General features: G+C 42.5%; 1 protein-coding gene across 5 annotated transcripts in view; it reads left to right on the forward strand.

The window, feature by feature from the left end:
* The window catches only part of Dync1i1 (dynein cytoplasmic 1 intermediate chain 1), a 292,628-nt gene that overhangs the window by 226,036 nt on the left and 43,153 nt on the right, over positions 1-23,439 (forward strand). For all 5 annotated transcript variants that reach the window (XM_075953462.1, XM_075953459.1, XM_075953461.1 and 2 more), the window contains 4 exons: positions 5,980-6,126; positions 10,507-10,620; positions 13,179-13,312; positions 14,629-14,773. In XM_075953462.1, the coding sequence (XP_075809577.1) occupies positions 5,980-6,126; positions 10,507-10,620; positions 13,179-13,312; positions 14,629-14,773 (540 nt within the window). The remainder of the gene's footprint in view (positions 1-5,979; positions 6,127-10,506; positions 10,621-13,178; positions 13,313-14,628; positions 14,774-23,439) is intronic.

A 23,439-nucleotide genomic window follows, 5' to 3' on the forward strand; every position in this document is an offset into this window, starting at 1 on the left:
GACAGCATCTGGCAACAATATGGCCATTCCATCCCTGGGGACCGACCTCTCCCCCAGAAGAGATGGTACTTGAAATAGGAGAGGCTTTTGAATGCAGGACCCCCTATCCCTCCCACCCAGGCATAGTGGCTACGGAGTGGGCAGAGTGCCACCCACAGAAGGACACAGGGAACGAGATCAAATGTGAACCTAGAGGGCAAGCTTCCCAGACAGCAGTGACCAAGGGCTGTTCACCCTCGGTATATGGGTCTGTGGTTAAGGGGGAGCCTGATCCCTAAGCTGGCCTAGATTAACTCTACAAAATGGAAAACAGCCTCCACAACCACTTAAAGAGGACTTCGGGCTGACGGAATTGCAGGCAGTGGCGTGCCGTGAGTGAAGGGCGACACCCAAAGTGGAGTCTCCCCCCCTTTGGAATTCCTCCGTGAAGGGGGCAAAACAAACTGAGTTCTCTTGAAACAGAGGGTATGGATGTGTGGCCTTGTCTAATAGGACGTCCATTTGGGGACATGTGACAATATGGGTGATGGGGAGGCTGATTTGGAGAGATGGCTATGACTAGGCAATCTGCTCAAGGTTGAAGAGTAAGACGCATCTTCAACAGTCTCAGGGCAAGCGTAGCTGTGGAAGATACCAACACTCGCCAGTGGAGGTGACTTGCCCCTCACACAGTGTTAGGATGGTCCCTGACCTGATCTGGGGGAACTGTGCTCTGTGTGCTGTGAGGAAGCACATCCCCCTGTAGCACCGCCTCTGTGTGGAATAGATTTAGGGTCACCAGTTTTACATCAAGCTTTTAACATATAGGCTTATCATATTTCTAGGCCTCTGATTTGACCAACAACATGGCCACATCAATGAAATCATGAGCTTTGTGAAAACAGAGTTCAACTGGAGTGTCAGGAACATTTACTTTGATGAAACAGTTAACATTGTCCAAAAATTCTCACCAACCCCATGTGAATCCCCCTCTCACAGGACTAGACTGTTAGAATTGGTCAGGCTATCCATAGTTTTTCAAAATAAAGTACCTAACACTTTAAAGAACAAAACACAGTAACTAAAAATTTTAAATGTAAGAATGTCTTTACACACATGTGTTTGATTTCTTGTTCATGATCAGCTCTAACTATGTAGCCCAGGTTGGTCCTAAACTCCTGACTCTCGTACCTCTGTTTCCCAAGAACTGGGATTACAAGCATGCAATACTAGGTTGGGCCACTGTATCTTGATAGAGCCCAGAAAGATAAAGAAAAAAAAAGAGAAAACATCCTGATTCCAATTAATTTTTTTACCTAAGTTTCCCTAATCTTAGTTTAATAATGCCTTACTACAATGTTGAGTAACTGAGTTAACATACAACCCTAATGCCTAGGAAAGTGGCAAACTTTAAACCAACATTAATATTAATAAAATACTTTCCAAGATAATTGTCTTTGAAAAATATGCTGCTAAAAATGAGGACAGCAAAAAAAAAAAATACTAATAACCCGTCTTCTTTTTTTAGACATGTCAACCACTTTTCCTGAGACGCATTTTTCTCCTTTTTACCAGACAGCTGTAAGTGGGTGGAAGATAGCGCCATATGAGCTTTCCACTGGCAGTTAGTAAATTCCATGACAGTCAGGCAGCAACAGCAGTGACGTCAGTAGCTGTACGAGCAGCAGGGGGATTCAGCAGGTTCCCAGACCCCCCTCTGAGCCTGCTCCATGCAAAATTCCCCAAATCTGAAGAACTCTGACTGCCAGCGGCAGCGGTGGGCCTAAAGGCATCTATGCTTTGGATGAAAAGTTTTAAAAAATTTAAGACAATCGTGCAAATGTTTGCCACCATTGCCTCTGACACTCGTCTTAAGAACTGCTTAAGAAATGACCAAATTCTAGCTAAACTTTACATGTAGGCTGTTAAGACCACACTGCCTCGGTGTTTCCATATGAATGGTAATAGCATAGTGAGTGTGGCAAACCCTGGAGCTGTCTGCTAAACTGTGTATGCACAAACCTAGCTCATGTGGATGGAAGTAGGAGAGGGAATGTTTATAGTATGTGCAGTTATGTGAGGCTATGGTTGATGCGGTGTGTGGAAGACAAGCAAAATTGATGAGCCTAACTATACTTCATTTTCTAAATGCCAGATAAAATGAGAATAGGGGCTTTTATCCATTCTTTTATTGATTTTATTAAGCTATATATTTTTCTCTGCTCCCCTCCTTACCTCTTCCCTCCCTTTCAACCCTCTCCCCTCGTCCCCATGCCCCTGGTTTACTCAGGAGATCTTGTCTTTTTCTACTTCCCAGGTAGATTAGATCTATGTAAATTTCTCCTAGGGTCCTCATTGTTTTCTAGGTTCTCTGGGATTGTGGTTTGTAGGCTGGTTTTCTTTGCTTTATCTTTAAAACCACTTATGAGTGAGTACATGTGATAATTGTCTTTCTGCATCGGGGTTACCTCACCCAATAGGATGTTTTCTAGCTCCATCCATTTGCCTGAAAATTTCAAGATGTCATTATTTTTAATTCTGTGTAGTACTCCATTGTTAAATGTATCACATTTTCCTTATCCATTCTTTGTTTGAGGGGCATTTAGGCTGTTTCCGGGTTCTGGCTATGACAAGCGCTGCTATGAACGTAGTTGAACACATGTCCTTGTGGTATGGTTGAGCATCCTTTGAATATAGACCCAAAAGTGGTATTACTGGGTCTTGAGGAAGATTGTTTCTTAATTTTCTGAGAAATCACCACACTGACATCCAAAGGGGTTGTACCAGCTTGTACTTCCACCATCAATTCAGGAGTGTTTCCTTTTCCCCACAACCTCTCCAGCATACGTTGTCATCACTGTTTTTGATCTGGGCCATTCTTACAGGTATAAGATGGAATCTCAGAGTTGTTTCGATTTACATTTCTCTGATGACTAAGGATTTTGAACATTTCCTTAAGTGTCTTTCAGCCAGTTTAAATTCCTCTGTTGAGAGTTCTCTCTTTTATTCCTTTTAATAATGTTATAAAAATTGTTTTCCAGAAAAACCAAGTTAGTTGTGGTGATTGTAACCATACCGCAGCGTGGGGTTACTGTTCTACAACATGCATTTGATGGTTTACTGAAGTAAATAGAACTCTGCATCCCAGGCAGGCCCTGATGATGCTGGGAACGTTCTGAAATGATTTAACAGATCTCAGTGCTAAGTGTCAATGAATGAATGAATGAATGAATGAATGAATGAAGATGGAGCCAGTGAATGAATGGACAATTAGGTAGCTCCACCCCATGGAGTGGATTCTAATGTATTGTTAGCTCTGTCTGTGAGTTTCAGAAATACCTCTTACTGTTTGCTCTCCTCCAGTTCATTCCAGCAACAAACCGTTGTGAGACTTGCAGAAGAATTTGCTGGAACTTAACTAAAACAGGGAAGCAATCAAGTGGTTGAATTCCAGGTTTTTCCAACTGAATGACATTCCTTTATCCATATTGATTTGGGCTTTGGTAAATTCAATTGGCGATACCACCTGGATGATTTTAAGACTCGCTGAAGCTTTTTCGTTTTTTCAAGTTTCCAACATAGCTCAAGGAACATAAGAATTTCATCAATTGAAAACTAAGAGTCGTTTCTGTGGGATGTGTAAAACAAGAAGCTGACCGGCATTATGTTCTTTTTCTCTAATTCAGCGTCATTATTGAGAGTTATTCTTAGACTTTATGAAAACCAGATTGGGGTATGGGCATGTTCTCTGTCGAATTGTGTTCAAGGAATTGAAACTGAAAATCATTCAAACTGGGAAAACTTGACATTGAAAAACAGTCTACATTCTTTCTGCTCCTTCAGAGGGCCCGAGACACTTTCTGGTTAGGGAGTCTTGTGAGGAACACAGACCCACTTTAATTTCTTGTACTTATTAAGAAATGGGTCGTTTGTGCACGATGTGGTGATACACACCTTGAATCCCAGCTCCTGTGAGGCAAAGACACATAGATAGATCTCTGTGAGTTCGAGGCCAGTCTGATCTTCACAGTGAGTTCCAGGACAACCAGGGCAGCATAGTGAGAAAGGCCTTGTCTCAAAACACCAGTGCGAAGGGAAGGGGGAGAGAGAGGGAGAGAGGAGAAAGAAAGGAAGGAAGGAAAGATGCTGGTAAGAAGGAAAAAGGTAAGGAAAGAAGGAAGGGGAGGCAGGGGTAAGGGTCGAGGGAAGAAGGGAGGAAGGGAGATAGGAAGGAGAGAAAGGGGAGGAAGGAGTTTAGCTTTCCCGTCACCAACAAGTCACAGTTTTCCTTGATCACTATTCCGTTTATCAGTTAGAGTGTTTTGATGCTTGTTGGCTTCTCGCGTGGTCCCTTCCAGCCCAATCAGGTAGCAGACTGTTCTTCAACAACCTTCAATCCACCCTTGTTACCTCGCCGCTCCGAAATGTGTTTCTTTTCTTTTGTACCTACTCAGTTTTCCACAAAGACTTCAAGGTCTAGTACCCCCCCCTTTCATGAAGACTTTATAAGTCTTCTGCTTTTTCTCTAACTACAACTAATCTTCCCTGGACCTTCAGCTGCTGCACACACACACACACACACACACACACACACACACACACACACACACGCGCGCGCGCGCGCGCGCACACACACACGCACACGCACACACGCACACACGCGCACGCACACGCACGCACGCACGCGCGCGCGCACCTAAGGTTTAATGGGATCCGGTATCACAATCATGGCTACTCCTTTAATGTAGAAGCTGTAGCCTGCATGAGGATGGCACACTCGAGACACAGCAGATAAGCAAATCCCACTCTCCTCTCCATTTGCCAAGGCATGTGAGTGCCCTCACGGCGGCATCTATGCCAGGGCACCTTTCTCTATTTCACACGAAGGCGCTGCCTCCACTCGCAGTAGCTCTGCTCATCTGAACCTGAGTTTCTTCCGTTCCCGTTAGTAGGGCTCCCATCAGCTAGGGCTGCGCCTTTATTTACAACGTTCTCGGTACGTTGCCTTCCTTAGACATGGCAAGTTCTGCGCAACTTTTCACCGCGTTTCACTGAAGGAGCGATGTGTGTTTATTGGAAACACTCCCTCGGCTTGTAAACGCGATATGGAAAGTACCTCAGGGATGAAAAGTAACGTCTCAGATGTGGGAGTTGTCTGCCTTCGAGGGCCTCAGCTACGTTGTTTCACATGAACTCAGGGCCAAGTAGTCTTTTGTGGAATTTCAGAAGCCACACTGTGATGTTATGACAGAGCATGGTCAATTTGGATTGAAGGCCCTTTCTGACTGCTTGTTAAAATAGGCAAAGGATAACATTAAGAGTTGTCTGAAGTGGGCAGAAGAAGGTCATGGAGAATGCCCATGGGAGGTGAGGGAGCTTTGGGAGGAGCAGGTTGGATCCTTCTGAGGTCAGGCTACTTCCTAGAAGGCTACATTATGCCAAAAACAAAAAAAGAAAAAGAAAAAAAAAGTGTTAAAATTCTTGAAGCTAGAATTACTTTGCCTCTGAGCTGCGCTCAGCAGAAAGAACTGCTTGGTTGGGGCCTCAGTGGGAATTAATATTATTTCTATCACAATTTTATTCAAGAGATGGGAATTGTCCACAATGCAAACTTCATAGACCACAAAACAATGATGGATTTAAGATAGGTTTTATGCCTATTTGACAACATACCCAAGACTTCAAATTTCAGATTTCAAGGGGGAAAGCCATTGGCTGACCTCTCAGAAGTCCTGTGTCAGTGTGTAAAATGCCCTACTGTGTATTTCACAGGTCAAATTAACATTACTTTCTGCCCTCTAGCAGAGACTGAAGTTGTCTGATGAAGCATTGTTTCTATCCAGAAGAGCAGCAGCCGCTCAGGGACCACTCACCGTGTCTCCTTCCTTCCACACAGTCCTCAGAGCTCAGGGACACTCACCATGTCTCGTCTCCTTCCTTCCATACAGTCCTCAGAGCTCAGGGACACTCACCATGTCTCGTCTCCTTCCTTCCACACAGTCCTCGGTGATGTCAGTCTGCTTTGCCCGTTTTCATCCGAATTTGGTGGTGGGTGGCACCTATTCAGGCCAGATTGTCCTCTGGGACAATCGCAGTCATCGAAGGACCCCTGTCCAGCGGACGCCCTTGTCAGCTGCTGCACATACGGTAAGTCAAGCTTCTCCCGTACTCCTGTGACCTACACAGATCCTGAAGAAAAGGCAGCTCATAGTACAACAGTGGCTGAATTAGACATGATTTGTAGAAACTGAGTCGTAACTGACTACAATGTGTCTTATTGAATACTAGATAAAGTCAGATTAACATAGCACCAAAGAGGCAATGGGAGGAGAATTCCAACTTTGAGGCCAGTCTACAGAGAAAGAATCTTTCTCAAAAAAAAAAATAAAATAAAATAAAAAGTGGGTTAAAGAAGCATTGACTTATTCTTAGGAGACACAGGTAGATGGATCTCTATGAGATCTGGACCAGTCTGGTCTACATATTTAGCTTCAGGCCTGCCAGGGCCACATTAGGAAAAGCACTAACTTTCAAGAAATGTACTAATAATCTTGATAATCTTCAAGTTCTAGAAATTAGGAAGATCTCCTTTGATGTTCCAAAAGCCGTCAGTGAAGACGGTCTCCCGTAGCTACCTACCTAAAGAGCCTCTTCACATCGGCATTTTGAGATGCAAACATATTTTTCCAAATAGACTACCGAAAGTACCACGCCTAGAGATGGTGTGTGGGACGCTCGCCAACACGCTTTTTCCATTTGCAATTTGAAAGAGTACTATGGCTTTAAATTCTGGAATGCGTAGTGTCTCAATGTGAAGTCTATAGTGACAGTATAATCCCCAGGGTTAAAAGTCAACATCTCAAAACCATTACCCACAATTTAGTAGAAGAGGTTCAGTATAGTGTTCACAAGACAACTGCTCTGTCATTTCCTTTAAGAGAATGACAGGTGTGAAGAGCAATTGTTAGGAGGGACAAGGAAACAGGCATGTCTCCATCAATCGCCACTACCTTGATATTCAGGGTAGCTGATGTTCCTTCTCTGAAATGCCAAAATTATGCCCAAGGATACAGCCCCGGCATTGTTTCCAATTTCCTTAATGCTGTTGCTGCATTCTGTCATCTTCTGGCCGCAAGATCATTCCAGCTTAGAAAATGGGTGGCTAGTCACTTAGCTGAGACAAGGAGGAGGGGAATTCTCCAGCTCTTGTTAAGTTTGACAATGGGAAATGGCAAATGCCAAGTCAGTCCTAATTTTGATTGATTGGGGCCAAAGACGCATGCAGGTAAAATTGGTTCTTGGGAATCTTGGGAAATTGATCTCGTCTACCCTATTTCTCCAAACTAATAACAGAAAATTGTGGCCCAAGAGAAGACCAGTACAGTGCAGGTGTCCCCTCGAGTAGCACAAAACCATTCCTTGGCTCTCTATGGATGTCTGGTGCATTTGTGAACATGCTTCCAATTTTTCAGAAATTATAAATCCAACTGTTCCGAGATTTAGCGAAAATCTTTTGGGGGCATTCCAAACTCAGAAGTTCATTGGAAGACTTACCACTTCTCTGCCAAGTAATGAACAATGTGGCCGTCACAACTCAAGTGTTGTTATCATCAAGCTGAGTGGCACTGTTTCTGTTAGCAAAGAAAACACAAATACATTTCGCCTCTCCCTTGCTGTGTTTTGTCTAATCCATAGCTCAATGTGTACAGTTTATTTTGTGTTTGTCTTTCAATTTCCATCGTTGCCTGGCTGATTGGTGCCAGGATCAAACAAACAAAAAGAAGTCTCTCCACGGAGGGCTTGTGAATTTCCTTTCACACCCACCACACGTATGTATTTGGGGCAACAGGAAATCATAATTAAAACAAAATCCTTCTGCCACACAGCATGTTTATTTCTAAAATAAATAAAAACAAGCTGTCATTCTATTGGAAAACATGAGTTGTACTGTTGCCTTTATGTCTGTTTCTTTCCATTAAGTAATGATGTGTTTGCATGGTCCTTTGGCTCTCTGACTCTTCTTGACCTTTCCCTCCTGTGCCTTTAGGCTTCTGAACTGATTGCAGTTTGGGTTATATGTGTTGAGTTTTGGTGGTTAATAGCAAAGTTCAATTCGATTCTTGCTAAAAACTCCGAGTAGCCTTCACGTTCACAGCAATGCGCCATGCCTTTCATTAAAGGGATAAAGAAAACTGGACTCCGGGCAGTGCCTTCTGAGATTATAGTCCCATCAAGTAAAGCAGCAACATGCTGAATATTCACCCACACATATTCGTCAGTTTGGCTAAACCTGTTATTTTTAAGTGAATGATAAGTTTATATAAATTCATGAACAAAACATGAGGGAACAAACACCTTCAAAACATACCCTTTAGATTGTGGCTGTTGAAGAAGTGTATCAACAGCACAATGCCAAAGACATAGAGCAGCTTCCCGTGAAGTCACAGATCGGAATGTCCTAAGGTAAATCAACTTATCCGACAGTTCCCAAAAGGAAGTGCAAGGCATCTTGAGATGGTTCTGTCACGACAGTGCTTGCTGCACAAGCATTTTAGGCCCTGAATACAAATCCCCGGCATCCACATGACTTTTGGTATGCTGGCATGCACCATTTTTGGAAGGAAGGCGGGATGGGTCAACCAAAAGAACAGAAAAGCAAAGCAGCCAGATGCTGGCTCTTACCTCGACCTCAGTCCTAAATGCAATCCTGCATAAATCTGATATTTTTAAGTGAATCTATTACATCTATTTTTCCATTTGCTCTCTTCTCTGGCCTTGGTCTGCTGTATAACTCATCACTTAAGTTTCATGACACAGTGCTTTGGGTTCCAAAATACCAAAGACCTGAAAAAGACTGTTGACTACAGTCTCGGGTTTATTTTCAAATATCTGCTGTACTTACCATTGGGTGGGCCCATTGATGCCAATAATGGGAAAGTGTCAGTTGGAACATGAAAAAGACATAGGAACTTACTGCCCTCCATCAACATTGGTAAAAGACAATAGAATGGTAATTAAAAAAAAAGTGTACTCTAGCAATACATTAACATGGCTTATGTTTCAATGTATTTAAATGACAAATCATTGCTACACATATTTTTACATTGTACAGTCAAAATGCAGGTAGATGGTCCTGTATTGTCCTCAGAACTTTACCCTTAGGGAACTCTGATAAAAGACAGTGTATTCAACAAAAAATGATTGAAATGAAGAAAGAAATATCAAGAACTAGATAGCCCAGGAAGATTTGAGGGGATTAGGGATGGCTAGCCTAAAGCAAGATCTGGGGATTCAAAGTGGGATGTGAAAGAGTAATCTAAAAATGTTCAAATAGTTGCATTGTTTTGACTCAAATGCACTGAGCTTTCTTTATCACAGCTGCTAGAGGGGAGCCCTCAGGTTAATGCTAACACCGACTACCCTGTAGGAAAGGTATTTCAGCTGAGTTTGGATGACTTCTAGGAAGAGGCAGCCAAGAAGCTACACTCAGTGATTATTGCTGCTCTTTCTGACCAGGGGTTTATATGATAATAATAGTCTCCAAGCCATCATTTCTACAGTGCCAGCTTCCAAGGACTGAAGACTGTTTCACTGTAGCTGTGGCTAGGTATTATAGACACTAACTCATCAAGAGGCCAGCTTCAATTGTCAGCTGTTTGTACAGAGAAGCATCGAGTAACCTGTGGTTTGGCCACTTGTGGCTAAGATGCCGGAAATCTAACCCAAATTGCCGCTAGGTTCTGCTTACCCTAACCTCCCGTTTCGTGTTTAGTGAGCAGCTTCAAATGGTTTGAGCCTACTGTGTAGACTTCTATAGAACAGGATTAGCTTCTCAAGTCCTGACAGTTGGCTAGTACATCCTACTCATGTGCCAGGATGTATAAATGACCTCTGTCAAGGCTTAGGTCGAAATTTAAGCCTCTGTACAACTCCAACTGATATTCTGAGAAATAAACCTCTCACCTTAGACTTTGAAATAATATACAAGAAAACCCTAATTCTCTCTTACTAAGTATATTATTGCAGTACCACCACCAATACAGCCCTCCTCAAGTTAAACTAGTGAGTATTAACCAGTTTTTAAAGCCAATGCTATCAAATGTGTGTCAGTGGCTAGAATGCATCAAACTCCAGACTTAGTAATACAGTCTTCCAAGGCTAGAGTTCTATGCCTATAAAGCTGTCTCTTCATATTCACGCTGAGCTTAGAAGCGATGCTATGTCGTAGACTTACTTGTGGAATCCAAACCCGGCTCCCAGCTTGCTCCTGCCCAGCAACAGCCATTGGTTTGGTTCTCATTCCCTTCAGTTCTATTGCACTGCATCAAACTTCACAAGGTGAAGCTCTGTAGGTATTTCCACATTAGTAGCTGGTTCGGGACTTCTACAGAATTAGTCTTACAAATGGCAAGGTCATGCTAGTCAGAGGATGTCACTCTGTAGCCCTTGTCAGAGCAACGCTGACACTCAGGTGCCGTCATTTCCGCTTGCAGCAGCCCCTGATCCTCCATGTTGATGTTTTTACAGCATCCTGTGTACTGTGTCAATGTCGTTGGGACCCAGAACGCTCACAACCTCATCACTGTCTCTACCGATGGCAAAATGTGTTCCTGGAGCCTGGACATGCTCTCCACCCCACAGGTGCGTCCCTTCTCTCCTCCGCATTGCAGCCTGCTGGCTCCAAAACCAGCCTGCGTAGGAACATGTCTCCCAAAGACCCAAAGGCCCTTGAAGCCAAAACCTATTTCCTCTACCACAAATTATATCATTATTGCACTACGTTAATCCTTAGGTCAGTTTCAAATGAAAATGAACTAATCCATTTGAAAGCACCGTGATTAGAGCAGTTGCCTGTATTCACCCTGCAGCTTGGGGAAGCAATGAAAATAAGGGTGGAGCTCAGCAGAGCAACCCCTTCTGGGGACTTGCCTTGGAGGAAAAGAATCCCAGCAAAACAGAAACCCAAGCTGCTGCTTGTTTCTGTACCCTAGACGACCGCCTGTTTTCCTCTCTGGAATGTTTGTGAGCACGGCTCCTGCCGTTCCTTACTCACTAAGCGAGAAGCTGAAAATGAGAAGGTTCCCGTTTTCCCAAACCACTACTGATCCCAGCAATGGAAACCAAACAAAGAGCTGGGGGGGAGAGAAGAATGCTGGAGGCGGGTGTCTGAGTGCCACTTTTAAAGCATGCACATGTGACAGGCACATGTGTGCAAGCATGGATGCAGACAGGCTCATGCTGTCCACATGGCTTTGTGTGAACAAACACAACATTCTCCCCCAACTTAAAACCACGAAGAGTTCATCGGGATAGTCTATGGCAATCTTTATATGAAAAAAATTATAGAGAATTCTCAGTCTGACAATTCTTGTCCCCTCCCCTGGAATGACAGCTCTGGAACGTCCCCCATTCAATTTTTGACGAGGACTAGTTCTGAGATATATAAGGACATATACTTTACATAAACTGTAAAGACTCCATTTAAGTCTCTGCAGATGTAGAGGCTACTAAAGCAAGGCTTTTCACATGACTTTAGGGGCAGGGAGAGAATGCTAACAAACAGCTCGCAGTTCAGCTTCCTGGTTTTGCCGATCTTTATCGGGCCTGCAGTTGTGTGCAGATAGTTTATGGTTTAATATTAAAATTCTCAGCAATGTGTTGTTTTCTTTTAAGAGCATGGAGATTATAAACAGATATCAGAGCAAACCCTCTATTTGAGAATTTTTAATTGTCCATTTCGCTGATTAAACATGTGTTTGTTTAGGTTAAGTCAGTGATGTGGGAGCTCCGAGCCCATTTTTTATTATTGTTAGCATGCCCACAGATGCCTGGTTCTGCACTGAGATGGAGTATTTCATAGTCTTGTCCCCATGGAGAGCAGGGATAAGTGGGGTATCCCACAGTTGCCTGTCCCTTTCCCCCTGCAACTCTCTCCCCTAAACCCTCCTCCCCAGTGAGTAACCAACATTTATTTCCTTCCTTACCACTAACTTTAGAGACAAGGCAGAGCATCAGATGTTCCTATTTTCCATGTGACTGTCAAGGCATCCTGCCCTTCAGTCGGCACGCTTCCATGTTCTCAGTGTGCTGGTGCCATGAATGGTCAGTATTACCTGGGTCTCAGGGTCGGTGTGACCGTACCCTGTCAGCAAGGATTTCCAAATCATGAACTCTGTGGCCAAAACAGCTTGGCTGAGTTGCACAGAAAAATCATAGTTCCTGTACAACTTCACAAACAGTCTGTTCAGAGCTTCAGCTACACCAAACAGGCTGCTTGCTATAAATAGCCAGGAATAATCAGGGACATTGTTGATACTTGTTCTTTGCTGTCATTAAATTTAATTTAGCAGCATATCTTCCTTAGATACTTATTTGACGTGATGAGTGTCTGTGCGAGGGTATTCCACATGTGTGGAGGTGTTCATGGAGGTCAGAGGCACCAAATATCCTTGAGTTGGAGTTAGAGGCAGTTGTGAACTTCCTGACATGGGTGCTAGGAATGGAATCCAGGTCCTTTGGAAGAACAGTCAGTGCTTAAGGGCTATCTCTTCAGCCCCAAAGCATATATATGGATCTTTTGACATACTCTCTAAATTTAACAAATGGTTTGCCATAATAAAGACTTATATGTTATATTAATCACTTACTTAAATACCTTTCTTGGTGAGCTCAGAGTCTCTACAGCCCACAGCTGCCTTTCATGGGGTCTACTTCCTGTTGGATTCTGGTTTCTACGACCTGAGTGACAGTCTCCTGGTCTCAGTTCACGGCGGACCTACAGTCCCTCTGTGACAAATGTATTTGTACATCTGATATTAATACACGTGTATTCTCGTGAACAATTGATTTTGAAAATGTTTGTAAATACAAGGGTATTATGTGTTTTATTAAAGCCTGGAGCTGACAAGTGTAATCATTACAGCATTAACTTCAGTTTCTGCACCGTTAGTTTCAAAATTCTCACCTGTCATCTCCGCCTGACTGGGGAAGCGGTGGCACATGCTGATGAAATCCAGCAGGCTTGAAACCAGAGACATGGAGCTGCCTGGACGGCAGGGGCAGTGGAGCACAGTGGGGGTCTTTTGTAGCGCTGTGTGAAAAGCAAACAGATGATTAAGCCAAATGATTTTTCCATGCTATCTTTGGCATGGCGAGGAGTTGACAGATGGAAATGTAACCACACCGGTGTGTTTTGGTAGGAGAGCATGGAGCTGGTGTACAATAAGTCCAAGCCTGTCGCTGTTACGGGAATGGCTTTCCCAACGGGGGACGTCAACAACTTCGTGGTCGGCAGTGAGGAAGGTACCGTCTACACAGCTTGTCGTCATGGAAGGTGATTTCTCTGTTTTCTTTCTTGTGAACCATCTACATTATTACCAACCTGCTTTGTAAGATAGTTTATTTCTGAAGAAATACAAAGCAAGACTTCAAATGTATTAGCTTAACGAACACATCTGTCTACCCAGGACAATGACATGTATTGGTGCTGGGGCCTAAACGTTTTAATAACTGATTCAGTTTTGCATTTAGTGACATAATATTGAGATTCCACAACCCCTACATATATGTCATACTTACAGCCTCATGCATATGGACTTTTTAAAATATGATATTGTGAGTATATTTTCTAAGAGTTTCCTAATTGTGTATGACTACATATAGACTATTTTACATAACAGAAGAAGGCTGGAACTAATGCCAGCTCAGTTAAACATCACATCAGAGAATGACTTCTAATTGTGCATCCCTAGTTCTCAAGTGTTTTTGTTTTTTTAAGGAGCATAAGGTTTCTCTTTCCTTTCATATTTATTTAATTCAACAAATATCTATAGAGTATTTTCTGAATACTAGACATTTTGAATCAATAATAAATGTAAGATAACTTCCCTTATGGCCTTTAACAAAATGAGTCTCTAATCTCGCTTCCGTTTCCAATGAAATGAAAGCATTGTTCTTCCGTATTATATTGATACCATGGGGATTATTTTGAAGTAACAAAGGTTTTATCAGTTGTTACATTTTTTTATATGTGTCTACTTAATATAAGAAATTTCCTTGGAGGAATAAACAGCGATTGATTCCAAAATTATTACTAGCCAGTAAACTTCGTGGGCACACAAATGGGCCTGTGCGTCTCAGGAGTTTGCTGCAGCAGAAATAAGGACACTCCTGAGAGTCAAATGCATTTTTTCAGCACAAAAGCTTCCCAAAAGCAACAAAATCTGTAAAGGTGCTGGAAATAGATAAATGATCAATTTTTCTCATTAAATTCTGAAGATTTTTTAATTATAAATGGCTTTCTTTTAAAATTGTTATGGAAATGCTTGTGTTCTAGATTGTGGATAGTTGTTCTAACAGAGATGAGTGCTATGTTCTAGATCATGTATGGCTGTTCTAATGGAGATGAATGCTGTGTTCTAGATCGTGTATGGTTGTTCTAACAGAGATGAGCGCTGTGTTCTAGATCGTGTATGGCTGTTCTAACAGAGATGAGCGCTGTGTTCTAGATCACATATGGTTTTTTCTAACGGAGATGAGCACTGTGTTCTAGATTGTGTATGGCTGTTCTAACAGAGATGAGCGCCGTTATGTTGAATCAATCACTGCTTTGCAAAGAACACTGAAATGCTGACTATTTGCCTCCCGCAGCAAAGCAGGCATAGGTGAGGTCTTTGAAGGTCACCAAGGGCCAGTGACAGGAATTAACTGCCACATGGCAGTGGGGCCCATCGACTTTTCTCACCTGTTTGTCACATCGTCATTTGACTGGACCGTCAAACTGTGGACCACAAAGGTAAGGATGCTTGGTAGAAATTATCCCATAATACACAGGGGGAGCGGTTTCCCCACAGGGGAGTTACAGAGAAAAACTGTACCTGACAATGAGAATGAGACAGTCCACTGTCTCAGTAGGGAGCTGTCTGTCCAGGAGTTAATTACGGTGTTAAGGTCTTTTCGAAGTTCATACTTATTGTAAATGTCTAAGTTATAGTTGAAAACAGCCTAATTGAAAAAAGTACAAATGATTCAAATAATGATATATCCAAAGTCCTCCCTTGCAAATGTTGCTGATGTTAGCCCACACGAATCTCGCTGTTAATCTCTCTGGGGTCTGTCACATTTGCTTACACACATTTATAGCTATGGGAAAAATGTTTGTGTGGTTTTTCTCATTATTTTATTGTTTGTTTTTTGTCTATTTTGGTTTCTTGAGTCTTTGGAGGTTCGAATATGGTCCTATGTTACTTATGCTTTAAATATCATTTGTACTGTGACAGAAAAAAAATCAAGCCAGACCATAATGTCCCATGTTTCTATTCCCAGTGCTCCCGAGACAGAGCAGGGAAGGCTTGGCCACAGAGGTATTAGGCAGCTAGTCACATTTCTTAACCACCCCTATGGCAAAGGCCGTTCTGATTGCAAAGTGTGACCCCTAAGCACAAGGTCCTTTAAGAACCAGGAACCCAGCAGGACTTTCTGATTTCTATTCTGAAGCAGGATACAAAATAATTTTGTGTCCCCAGCTACCGTGTTTTTGTCGATGGATTAGAAGCCATGCTGAGTAAGATCTTCTGGCCAAAACATCAATAAGAATAATATTTTAAGAATGTGTAGTGCATTCAAGAAAATAAACCAACATAAAATTCGGGCAAGTCGGTTCATTGTTTTGAGGAAGAAGAAGAGTGAAGCATTTGTCTTACCTTTTCCACAAGTCTGGGGCTCCAGGCTTACAAAATGGTTGGTGACAGTTTTCCTTTGTCAACATCGTCTAGCCAATACAGAAATATGAAGCAAATTTGAATGTTTAGCGTTTTACAACTCCCAATGATTGCAGTAATGATTATAGCTGATAATATGTGAAAACTGAAAATAATCTGTAATTAGGATATAGATACATCACTTTTGGAGAGGGCTTGCACACCAAATCAGGCCTGAATCTTACAGTCTTCAGCTCTCTGAGATTAGATGCAATAAATAACACTGCAGGTACGTAGGCAGCCCTGCCAGGCTATGGGGAAATGGACAAGACAATGCATTTCATCTCTACAACAAAGCCAAAAGGAAAGCAAACAAACAGAAACCAAATGTAAAGGGAAATTGTATATCAAAACAAAATAGAATAACACCAAACTCGAGACTTTTCAAATAATTTCAAAATAGGGCTCTTACAGAGATCTTAGTTAAAGCTGACAGCTTGTTTGAATGGTTAGGAAGCTTTCAAAGACATATGACTACTACTTAATGGCACTCATGAATTTTTATAAATGATGATATAATTATTTCATGGCTTTATGTTTTAGGAATGTATATAAGAATATTTATATAAAATATATTATTTGATTCTCAACCTTTTGGTGAAGATCAAATGCAGAAAACTTACTGATGTCAGTGATTCAAAATAAGCAATTTGGGCAAGGGAGAGCTTGTGAATACAAAAAAATAAGATTGAATGTGTGGGGGTAATTATTGAAGCTGAGTGATTGTCATGACACTAGTCCATTTATCAGTATATGTTTGCCATGTGTGAAGTCTTCTCTAACAACTTTTAAATAAAAAACAAGGGTAATAACACCGACAAATATTTAGAACTGTAATACGCTTGTTGCATTTATCAACCCATAAGCCATCAGTACTCAGGGAAAACACAATTTCTTTGGAGTGTTGTAGATGGAAGTTTCCATCCCACCCAGTCCCACATTCGTTTAGCCCAAAGAAACACACAGAGGCTTATATTAATCATAAACTGTTTGGCATATTAGCTCAGGCTTATTGTTAACTAGCTCTTACAAGTAGTTATAATTCTTGTCTATGTTTAGCCATGTGGCCTGGTACCTGTTCTCCTTAAGTCATTCTCATCCTGCTTTATCTGTGACTGGCTGACAACTGCGCCTCTGCCTTTCCTCTTCCCAGAATTCCTTAGTCTGGTTGCCCCACCCATACTTCATGCCTAGCTTCTGACCAATCCGGGCTTTATTAAACTAATACGTTATCCCACAGTTAAAGGTGTACAAATAACAATACGTCAAGGAGTGGGTGCAAAGTGAGAAGGAACTGAAAAACCGAGGATCTTTCTTTCTTTTATTTCTTTTGACCATTTAATTTTAAGATGGAGTCTGTTGTAGCCTAAGGTGACCTCATAAACACTATATAACAGACTAGCCTTGAACTCCTGAGCTTCCAACCTGAGCTTCACTAGGGCTAGGATCACAGGCATGCACCACAATGGTTGGCTTTTGATATTATTGTTACTTTTGTAGACATCACTCTTATAGAAGAGCTGGTAAAGCAATCAGTCAGTACAAACTGGAGGATAGCATCGTCAGCGTGTCAGCATAGACAGTATCCAAAGGGTGATGAATTCTAAATCTGAGCAATGGCATCTATTCTGTCATAACAGAGGGACAGGAAGCACAAGGGGAGAAAAGTGCAAACCACCAGGTTTAATGGCTGGAGGAAGCCGGCGCTGATAATGGCTATTCTCTATAGTTCTGGAGTGGAAGTGTTCCAGGATGTGATGGAAATAAACTAAAAGACAGAAGCCAGGAGGCATTTGGTGTTATACGTTCATGCATAAAGGAAATAAAAACAGCCGGGAAAAGAAAAGGGAGTGAGGGATTGGAAATTTAGGGATGATCAGAGAGTGGGTATGAAGGGAGTACCTGAAAAAGACAATAGTGAGAGATCACTGTCGGGAAGGAAGTAGGGTGTTTGGAAGGAAGTAGGGTGTTTGGAAGGAAGTAGGGTGTTTGGAAGGAAGTAGGGTGTTTGGAAGGAAGTGGGGTGTTTGGAAGGAAGTAGGGTGTTTGGAAGGAAGTAGGGTGTTTGGAAGGAAGTAGGGTGTTTGGAAGGAAGTAGGGTGTTTGGAAGGAAGTAGGGTGTTTGGAAGGAAGTAGGGTGTTTGGAAGGAAGTAGGGTGTTTGGAAGGAAGTAGGGTGTTTGGAAGGAAGTAGGGTGTTTGGAAGGAAGTAGGGTGTTTGGAAGGAAGTAGGATGTTTGGGCTTAGTATTTCCTGAAGGCTTGGCTCCATGTGAGTTTCAAGAACTCGTTAAGGATGTGATTGTCCATAGCTGATATTCAGTGGAGGTGAACTTCCTTGGAAACATGGAGAACATGGAGACAGAAGGCCAAGATGCTGTGACGCTGTGGCTTTGGACTGGGAGAATGCTGGCTAGAGGGGAGGGGCGCGGGAGACCATGATTGCAGCAGCTCTGTCTCCAGTGAGGTAGGTGGGGCCAGAAAGGGCAGATGCAGGAGACTTTTCCTGGAGCTGAGAAGCAGGGAAGCAGTCCCCACAAAGCACGAAGGAGGCCTTTCCACTCGCGGTTTGGAAAGGACACGCAGTGGGAAGCAGCGGCTACTTGACGGCAGTCAGCTCTAGCTGAGACAAGAAAGGAAGTCTTATGTCAGTAGAGGACCCCACTGAGGCAGGCTGTACCAAGTGGAAGGCTGACGACACAGAAAAAAAAAAAAAAAACATTTCCTATAGAATGAGAGGCCCTGCAGTGACGGGGAGGCCTAGCGTGTTGGAAGCATCTGGAATATAGGAACTGTGAGTAACTGAATTAGAGGAAAAACATACAAATAGAAATTTCTACCTTCCCCCCCCACCAAATCCTGGGTAAACCTACAAAGAAGGGAGGAAATGGGGGCGGGACTAAACCCAGACTTGGAATTCTAGCAGAATGAGAACCACTTGAAGGGAGTTGAGATTAAAACACATTACACATCCAGTCCCAGCCCCAGCCCTGACCACACCAAGTTCCATCATTAAACCGCTGTCAGGGAAGACTTTGCTGTGAAGCAGTAACTTTGTTGGAGTGGTTTTCCTCAGAAACAGAGGGCCAGGCTGCATTCCAGGCAGCTGAGTCAACACATGCTTCGGCAGACATATTTATCTGAAGGTTAGAAAGTAAGAGTCCAGAGAGGACGCAGCCAAGGAAGGGAGAGTCGAGAAAGCAGTCTAAACAAAGGTCTAGAAAGTAGCTGTATTTGATATTAATTTTTATTTAATAGGTAATGATTAGCTGGGGGGGATTAATTAAAATTTAATTTTAAGGAATTTTTATGATACAAGAAAGGTTAATTTGCACAAGCAGCATGCAAAAAGTATTGAGCTAAAACGGCTGTGCTAAATGTTTTCAATGTATTGTTGCTCCATTAAATCTTCACCATGAGTTTCTCAGCTGATAGTATCCCATTTTATAGAACAGGTATCGGAGGAATAAATGACTTGACTGGTGTACTTGTCAAATAATTGGGGAAACTAAGTCTAAACACAGTGTTGTGTGACATCAAAGCCTAGTGGACCTTAAAAGAATGCAGTCATTATACTGCTTTGGGAGTCTGAATCTGTTAGGGTCTAAAGAAAAGAAACAATAAAAAAATGCTGATTAATAGTGGGGCATTGAGCTGGGTGGTGCTGGTGCAAGCCTTTAATCCCGGCACTAGAAGGCAGAATCAGGCAGATCTTGAAGCCAGCCTGGCCTACAGAGCAAGTTCCATGACCATCAAGGTTACACAAAGAAACCCTGTCTCAAGCAAACAAGCAAACCAAAAATAGTGTGTGGTTGAAAGATGGAGAAATGTGACATTAGGTGGTGGGTGTAGGAAAGAGGCTGTTGGTGGGGTGGTGGAAGGGAGGTGTGTGAGGTGTGTGAGTGAGTAGGTCCAGCCAACTGGCTTTGCAGAGCAGAGAGGACAAGACAGAGCTGAGTTGTGTGTAACCTCTATGAGATATGGAAGGGAGAGAAAGCACGTTCATTGCAGATGTTCAGAGACGCAAGGCCTGATCCCTTCCTCTGGAGGATGCCCAAACTGTGCAGACTTTAGGACCAGTTGAGTTGAGGCTAGACACAGAAACTAACATAAAGTTTACAGGGTGGTAAGAGAATCCACCTAGTGCTACATCTTCTGATGTAATTAATATATGGGAGGGGATACTGAGAATGAGTTTGGTACCCTTCAGAAGATGCTCAACTTCTGAGGTGGTCTTGGAAGAGTTGTGTACTGAATCAGTTACTCACCTCATCGCTGTGGCAAGACACCGAGCAGGAGTAACTGAGAGAAGGGAAGTACTATTCTTGCTTACGGATTCACAGGTTCATCTGTATTAGCAGGAGCAGAGCCATTTATCTCACGCCAGTGAGGAAGCAAGGGCAGGAATATGGGGTGGGCAGGTGCAAAGTGAACACACCCAAACCTGCCTGGGAGCTGATTTTCCCCGCCGGACTCACCTCTGGTATTCACCGCCTCACCAGAATTCCTTTGAGTCAGAGCTCTGAGGATCTAGTTGTCTCTAGAAACTTCCTTCTTTGGAGTGCCCAGAGATGGGCTTTAGATCTCCTGGGTGTTTCTTAGGTCAACCAAATCAACAGTCAAGATTAGCCGCCACACTTTGTTCTTAAATCAGAAAAGGTCGAAAACGTTTGGAAAAGTAACCGCAGAACTAAAATTTATTCATTAAATTTTCTCAAAACTATAATTGCAAATAATCCTGACACAAATAGATAATTTAAAAAAACTGATCTTGTTTTGGAATTGCTAATATCATAGTTATCCAGCCAGCTATGGCGCACACCTGTAACCCCAGCCATGGCCAGGCAAAAGGAGGAGGGTTAGGGCAAGTATGATGTGAACCTGGGCTACACAGAGAGATTCCGTCTCAAAAACAAAATAAAATAAAGGCCAAAAGTATAGTTTGTAATTAAGGCTTTGGTTTGTTTTTAGTTTTGTTTTTTTATCCTACTGGCAGTGAGTTTTGAGAGAAATTTACAAAAGGGAAAGAAATGAGAGGGGAAACACTCAAGTCCTCCCTTAGATATTCCTGACCTTAGCAGGTGTCAGACAATAAAGGCATTAAAATTAATGGCATCATTTTATCTTCTTTGGTTTATATTTGCTACTTACTTATTCTTCTGATCGGCTTAGGGATCGAACCTAGTCCTTCACACATGCTGGAGAAGCATCCTACCACCAGAATCTGTACTAAATCTCATTTTTATTTGTAAGCATCGTCATATAACCATTTTTTGTAAGACAATTTATTCACTGTCTTAAGTAGCAGCACCTTTTGCTTTAACTCTTTGCAAGGTCTTTACAATGAAGGAGTGAAGGGTGCAAATGCACAGCCTTCACCCCAGGAGATAATGAATTAAAATGAAGTAGGTGGAGAAAATGCTATTGTTATGGTTGTCAGATTATTGACAAAATACAGGAGATCTCCATGGACGGTAGAGCGGTCAGCTGTGTTCTGACTAGAGTTTGGAGAGCCCAAACAGTGCGTGCTCTCTCCCTGTGGAGACCGCTATGACATCACCCTGTATCCCATCAGCATCACCTGGTCCTGTTTCTCTGATTACCCGACTTCCCTTCCCTCCTATTTACTGAAACAAAGCAAAGCACAAATGCCCTTCCTTCACCTTGTTTCCCCTTCCTGTCCCTATGCATCGCCTGCTTTTCCCACAACCTGCACCTCTGTCCCCACGACCTCCACTAGACCTCCTCCTTCGAGAGTCACCCTGACTCTCTCGTCTGTTCCAGGGGTCATTTTGCCAATTTCATTTCTTTTGATGACTTTGTTGCTTTAATGTTGGCTTGTCCTTTCCAGCGGCCTTTCGGAGAGCATCAGAGAGTGGGGAGGCACGAGGAGTAGAATAAAATGCTTCAAGTGTATGTTTGATGGCCCTTTTAAAAGGAAAAAGGAAAAAAGCATTGCCTAAATAAATTCTGTTGAATACCAACCCTTACCTTTTCTGTATCTTAGCATATTAAATTTCCCATCCATCAAAAAAGGCTAGAGTTGATGCTCAGAAATAAAGTATGCACTCTTGGCTGGGTTAAAACATTCATTATTCCCCTCTGCTTCTCTGTTTGCTGAGGTTTGGGCTAATTTTTTTCCCCGGTGCTGCTGTTTAGCTTAGTGGCTAGACAAGTTATGAGTCTTTGGACTTTTTATCATTTCATCCAGTTTGGAAAGTTTCAGTGGATTCCAATTAAGCATTAGGTTAATATTTATTTTGGTCTTGGTACAGTTACTTAAGGATTTAGCTTCCTGATACTGCTCATGTGTTTGCCAGGGCGGTTCCTTTCCTCCGACTTCCAAGAGCTTATGTTTCTTCTGCTTGTATTGACACTATCTGCTAAATTCTTTCTGCTCTAGAGTTTTGAGCTCTGAAACTTAACTCCCTTCTACTGACAGATCTAGTGTATGGCCTGACTTAATTCCCATGCTGGTATTTGATGTCAGTGCTGGAGAGAAGCCTGGCGTTCTCATGATATGCATGTGATTGGTGGAAATCCCTTCCTCTCTGAGTGTACCCTGACTTGTATAATCTGTCCTGGCAGTTAACATGCACTTCTGGCTGCTAATTTTTTAACAAAGAGAGCGTCTGAGGATGAAGTGTTCTAAGTGACTGACAGATGGTGACTTTACACAAGCAAGGCCGCTCGTGAGCAGTAACTGTGAAAGTCAGTAGGGCAGACCTGATGTGTATAGCCTCTGCCAGGGCCCAAATACAAAGTGGCTCTCTTAACTGACTGTTTTCTGTCTTAGTTACTAGAAAAGAATAATAATTTGAAATTGTTTCAAATAAAAGATTGGAAAGAGCTTTTCCTTAAAATTTTCTTTTCTGATGAGTTAATTAAAAATGATTTGTTGTAATAAATGTTTATGACGAGTAAATAAACCACAATGATAAAAATGCCTTTGTCTGCCGAATCACAGTGATTCTGTAACTATAATGTCCTCCCTTCCCCGGGAGATTATGGGGTCCTTGAGGGGAAATCTGTGGGGTTTTTTTCTATTTATAATCCCAGTGCCTGGCATAGCACCTAAAGTCTGGTAAACACTTAGTAAATCATTAGGTTAAAATGTAAACAAACGAGCCCTGGATTCTCTATAAGATGTGTGTTAAAGATATACTGCTAAAAATGTTTTATTAATAATGCTCTGAGGAGATAAAATTCATAACTTTAATTACATGGATTATAAATGTAAAACTGACATTGGGCTTTGAGAATCTAGGAAGTAGTTAAGAGAGTATAATGATAATAATTTGAAAAATCCCTGGGCAACCATCTAGGAATAGAATGGTGTCCTCCTGATAAGCCTGACCAGGGCAATGCATAGAACTGTGATTCCCAGTTGAGACTGGACCTAAAGCTCCGAGTCCCCAGAAATGTGTCCTCAACTTTGTGCTCTCTAGAACACCCTCCAGTGATGGAGGTAGGCAGCTCCCGCATCCCTGGGTTCACTCTAGAACACTCGTCCAGTGATGGAGGTAGGCAGCTCCATCGTCTCTGGTTCACTCTAGAACACTCGTCCACTGATGAAGATAGGCAGCTCCCGTATACCTGGGTTCACTCTAGAACACTCATCCAGTGATGGAGGTAGGCAGCTCCATCGTCTCTGGGTTTACTCTAGAACACTCGTCCAGTGATGAAGATAGGCAGCTCCCGCAT

The sequence above is a fragment of the Microtus pennsylvanicus genome, chromosome 19, assembly GCF_037038515.1.
Source record: "Microtus pennsylvanicus isolate mMicPen1 chromosome 19, mMicPen1.hap1, whole genome shotgun sequence".
Classification (NCBI taxonomy): Eukaryota; Metazoa; Chordata; class Mammalia; order Rodentia; family Cricetidae; genus Microtus; species Microtus pennsylvanicus.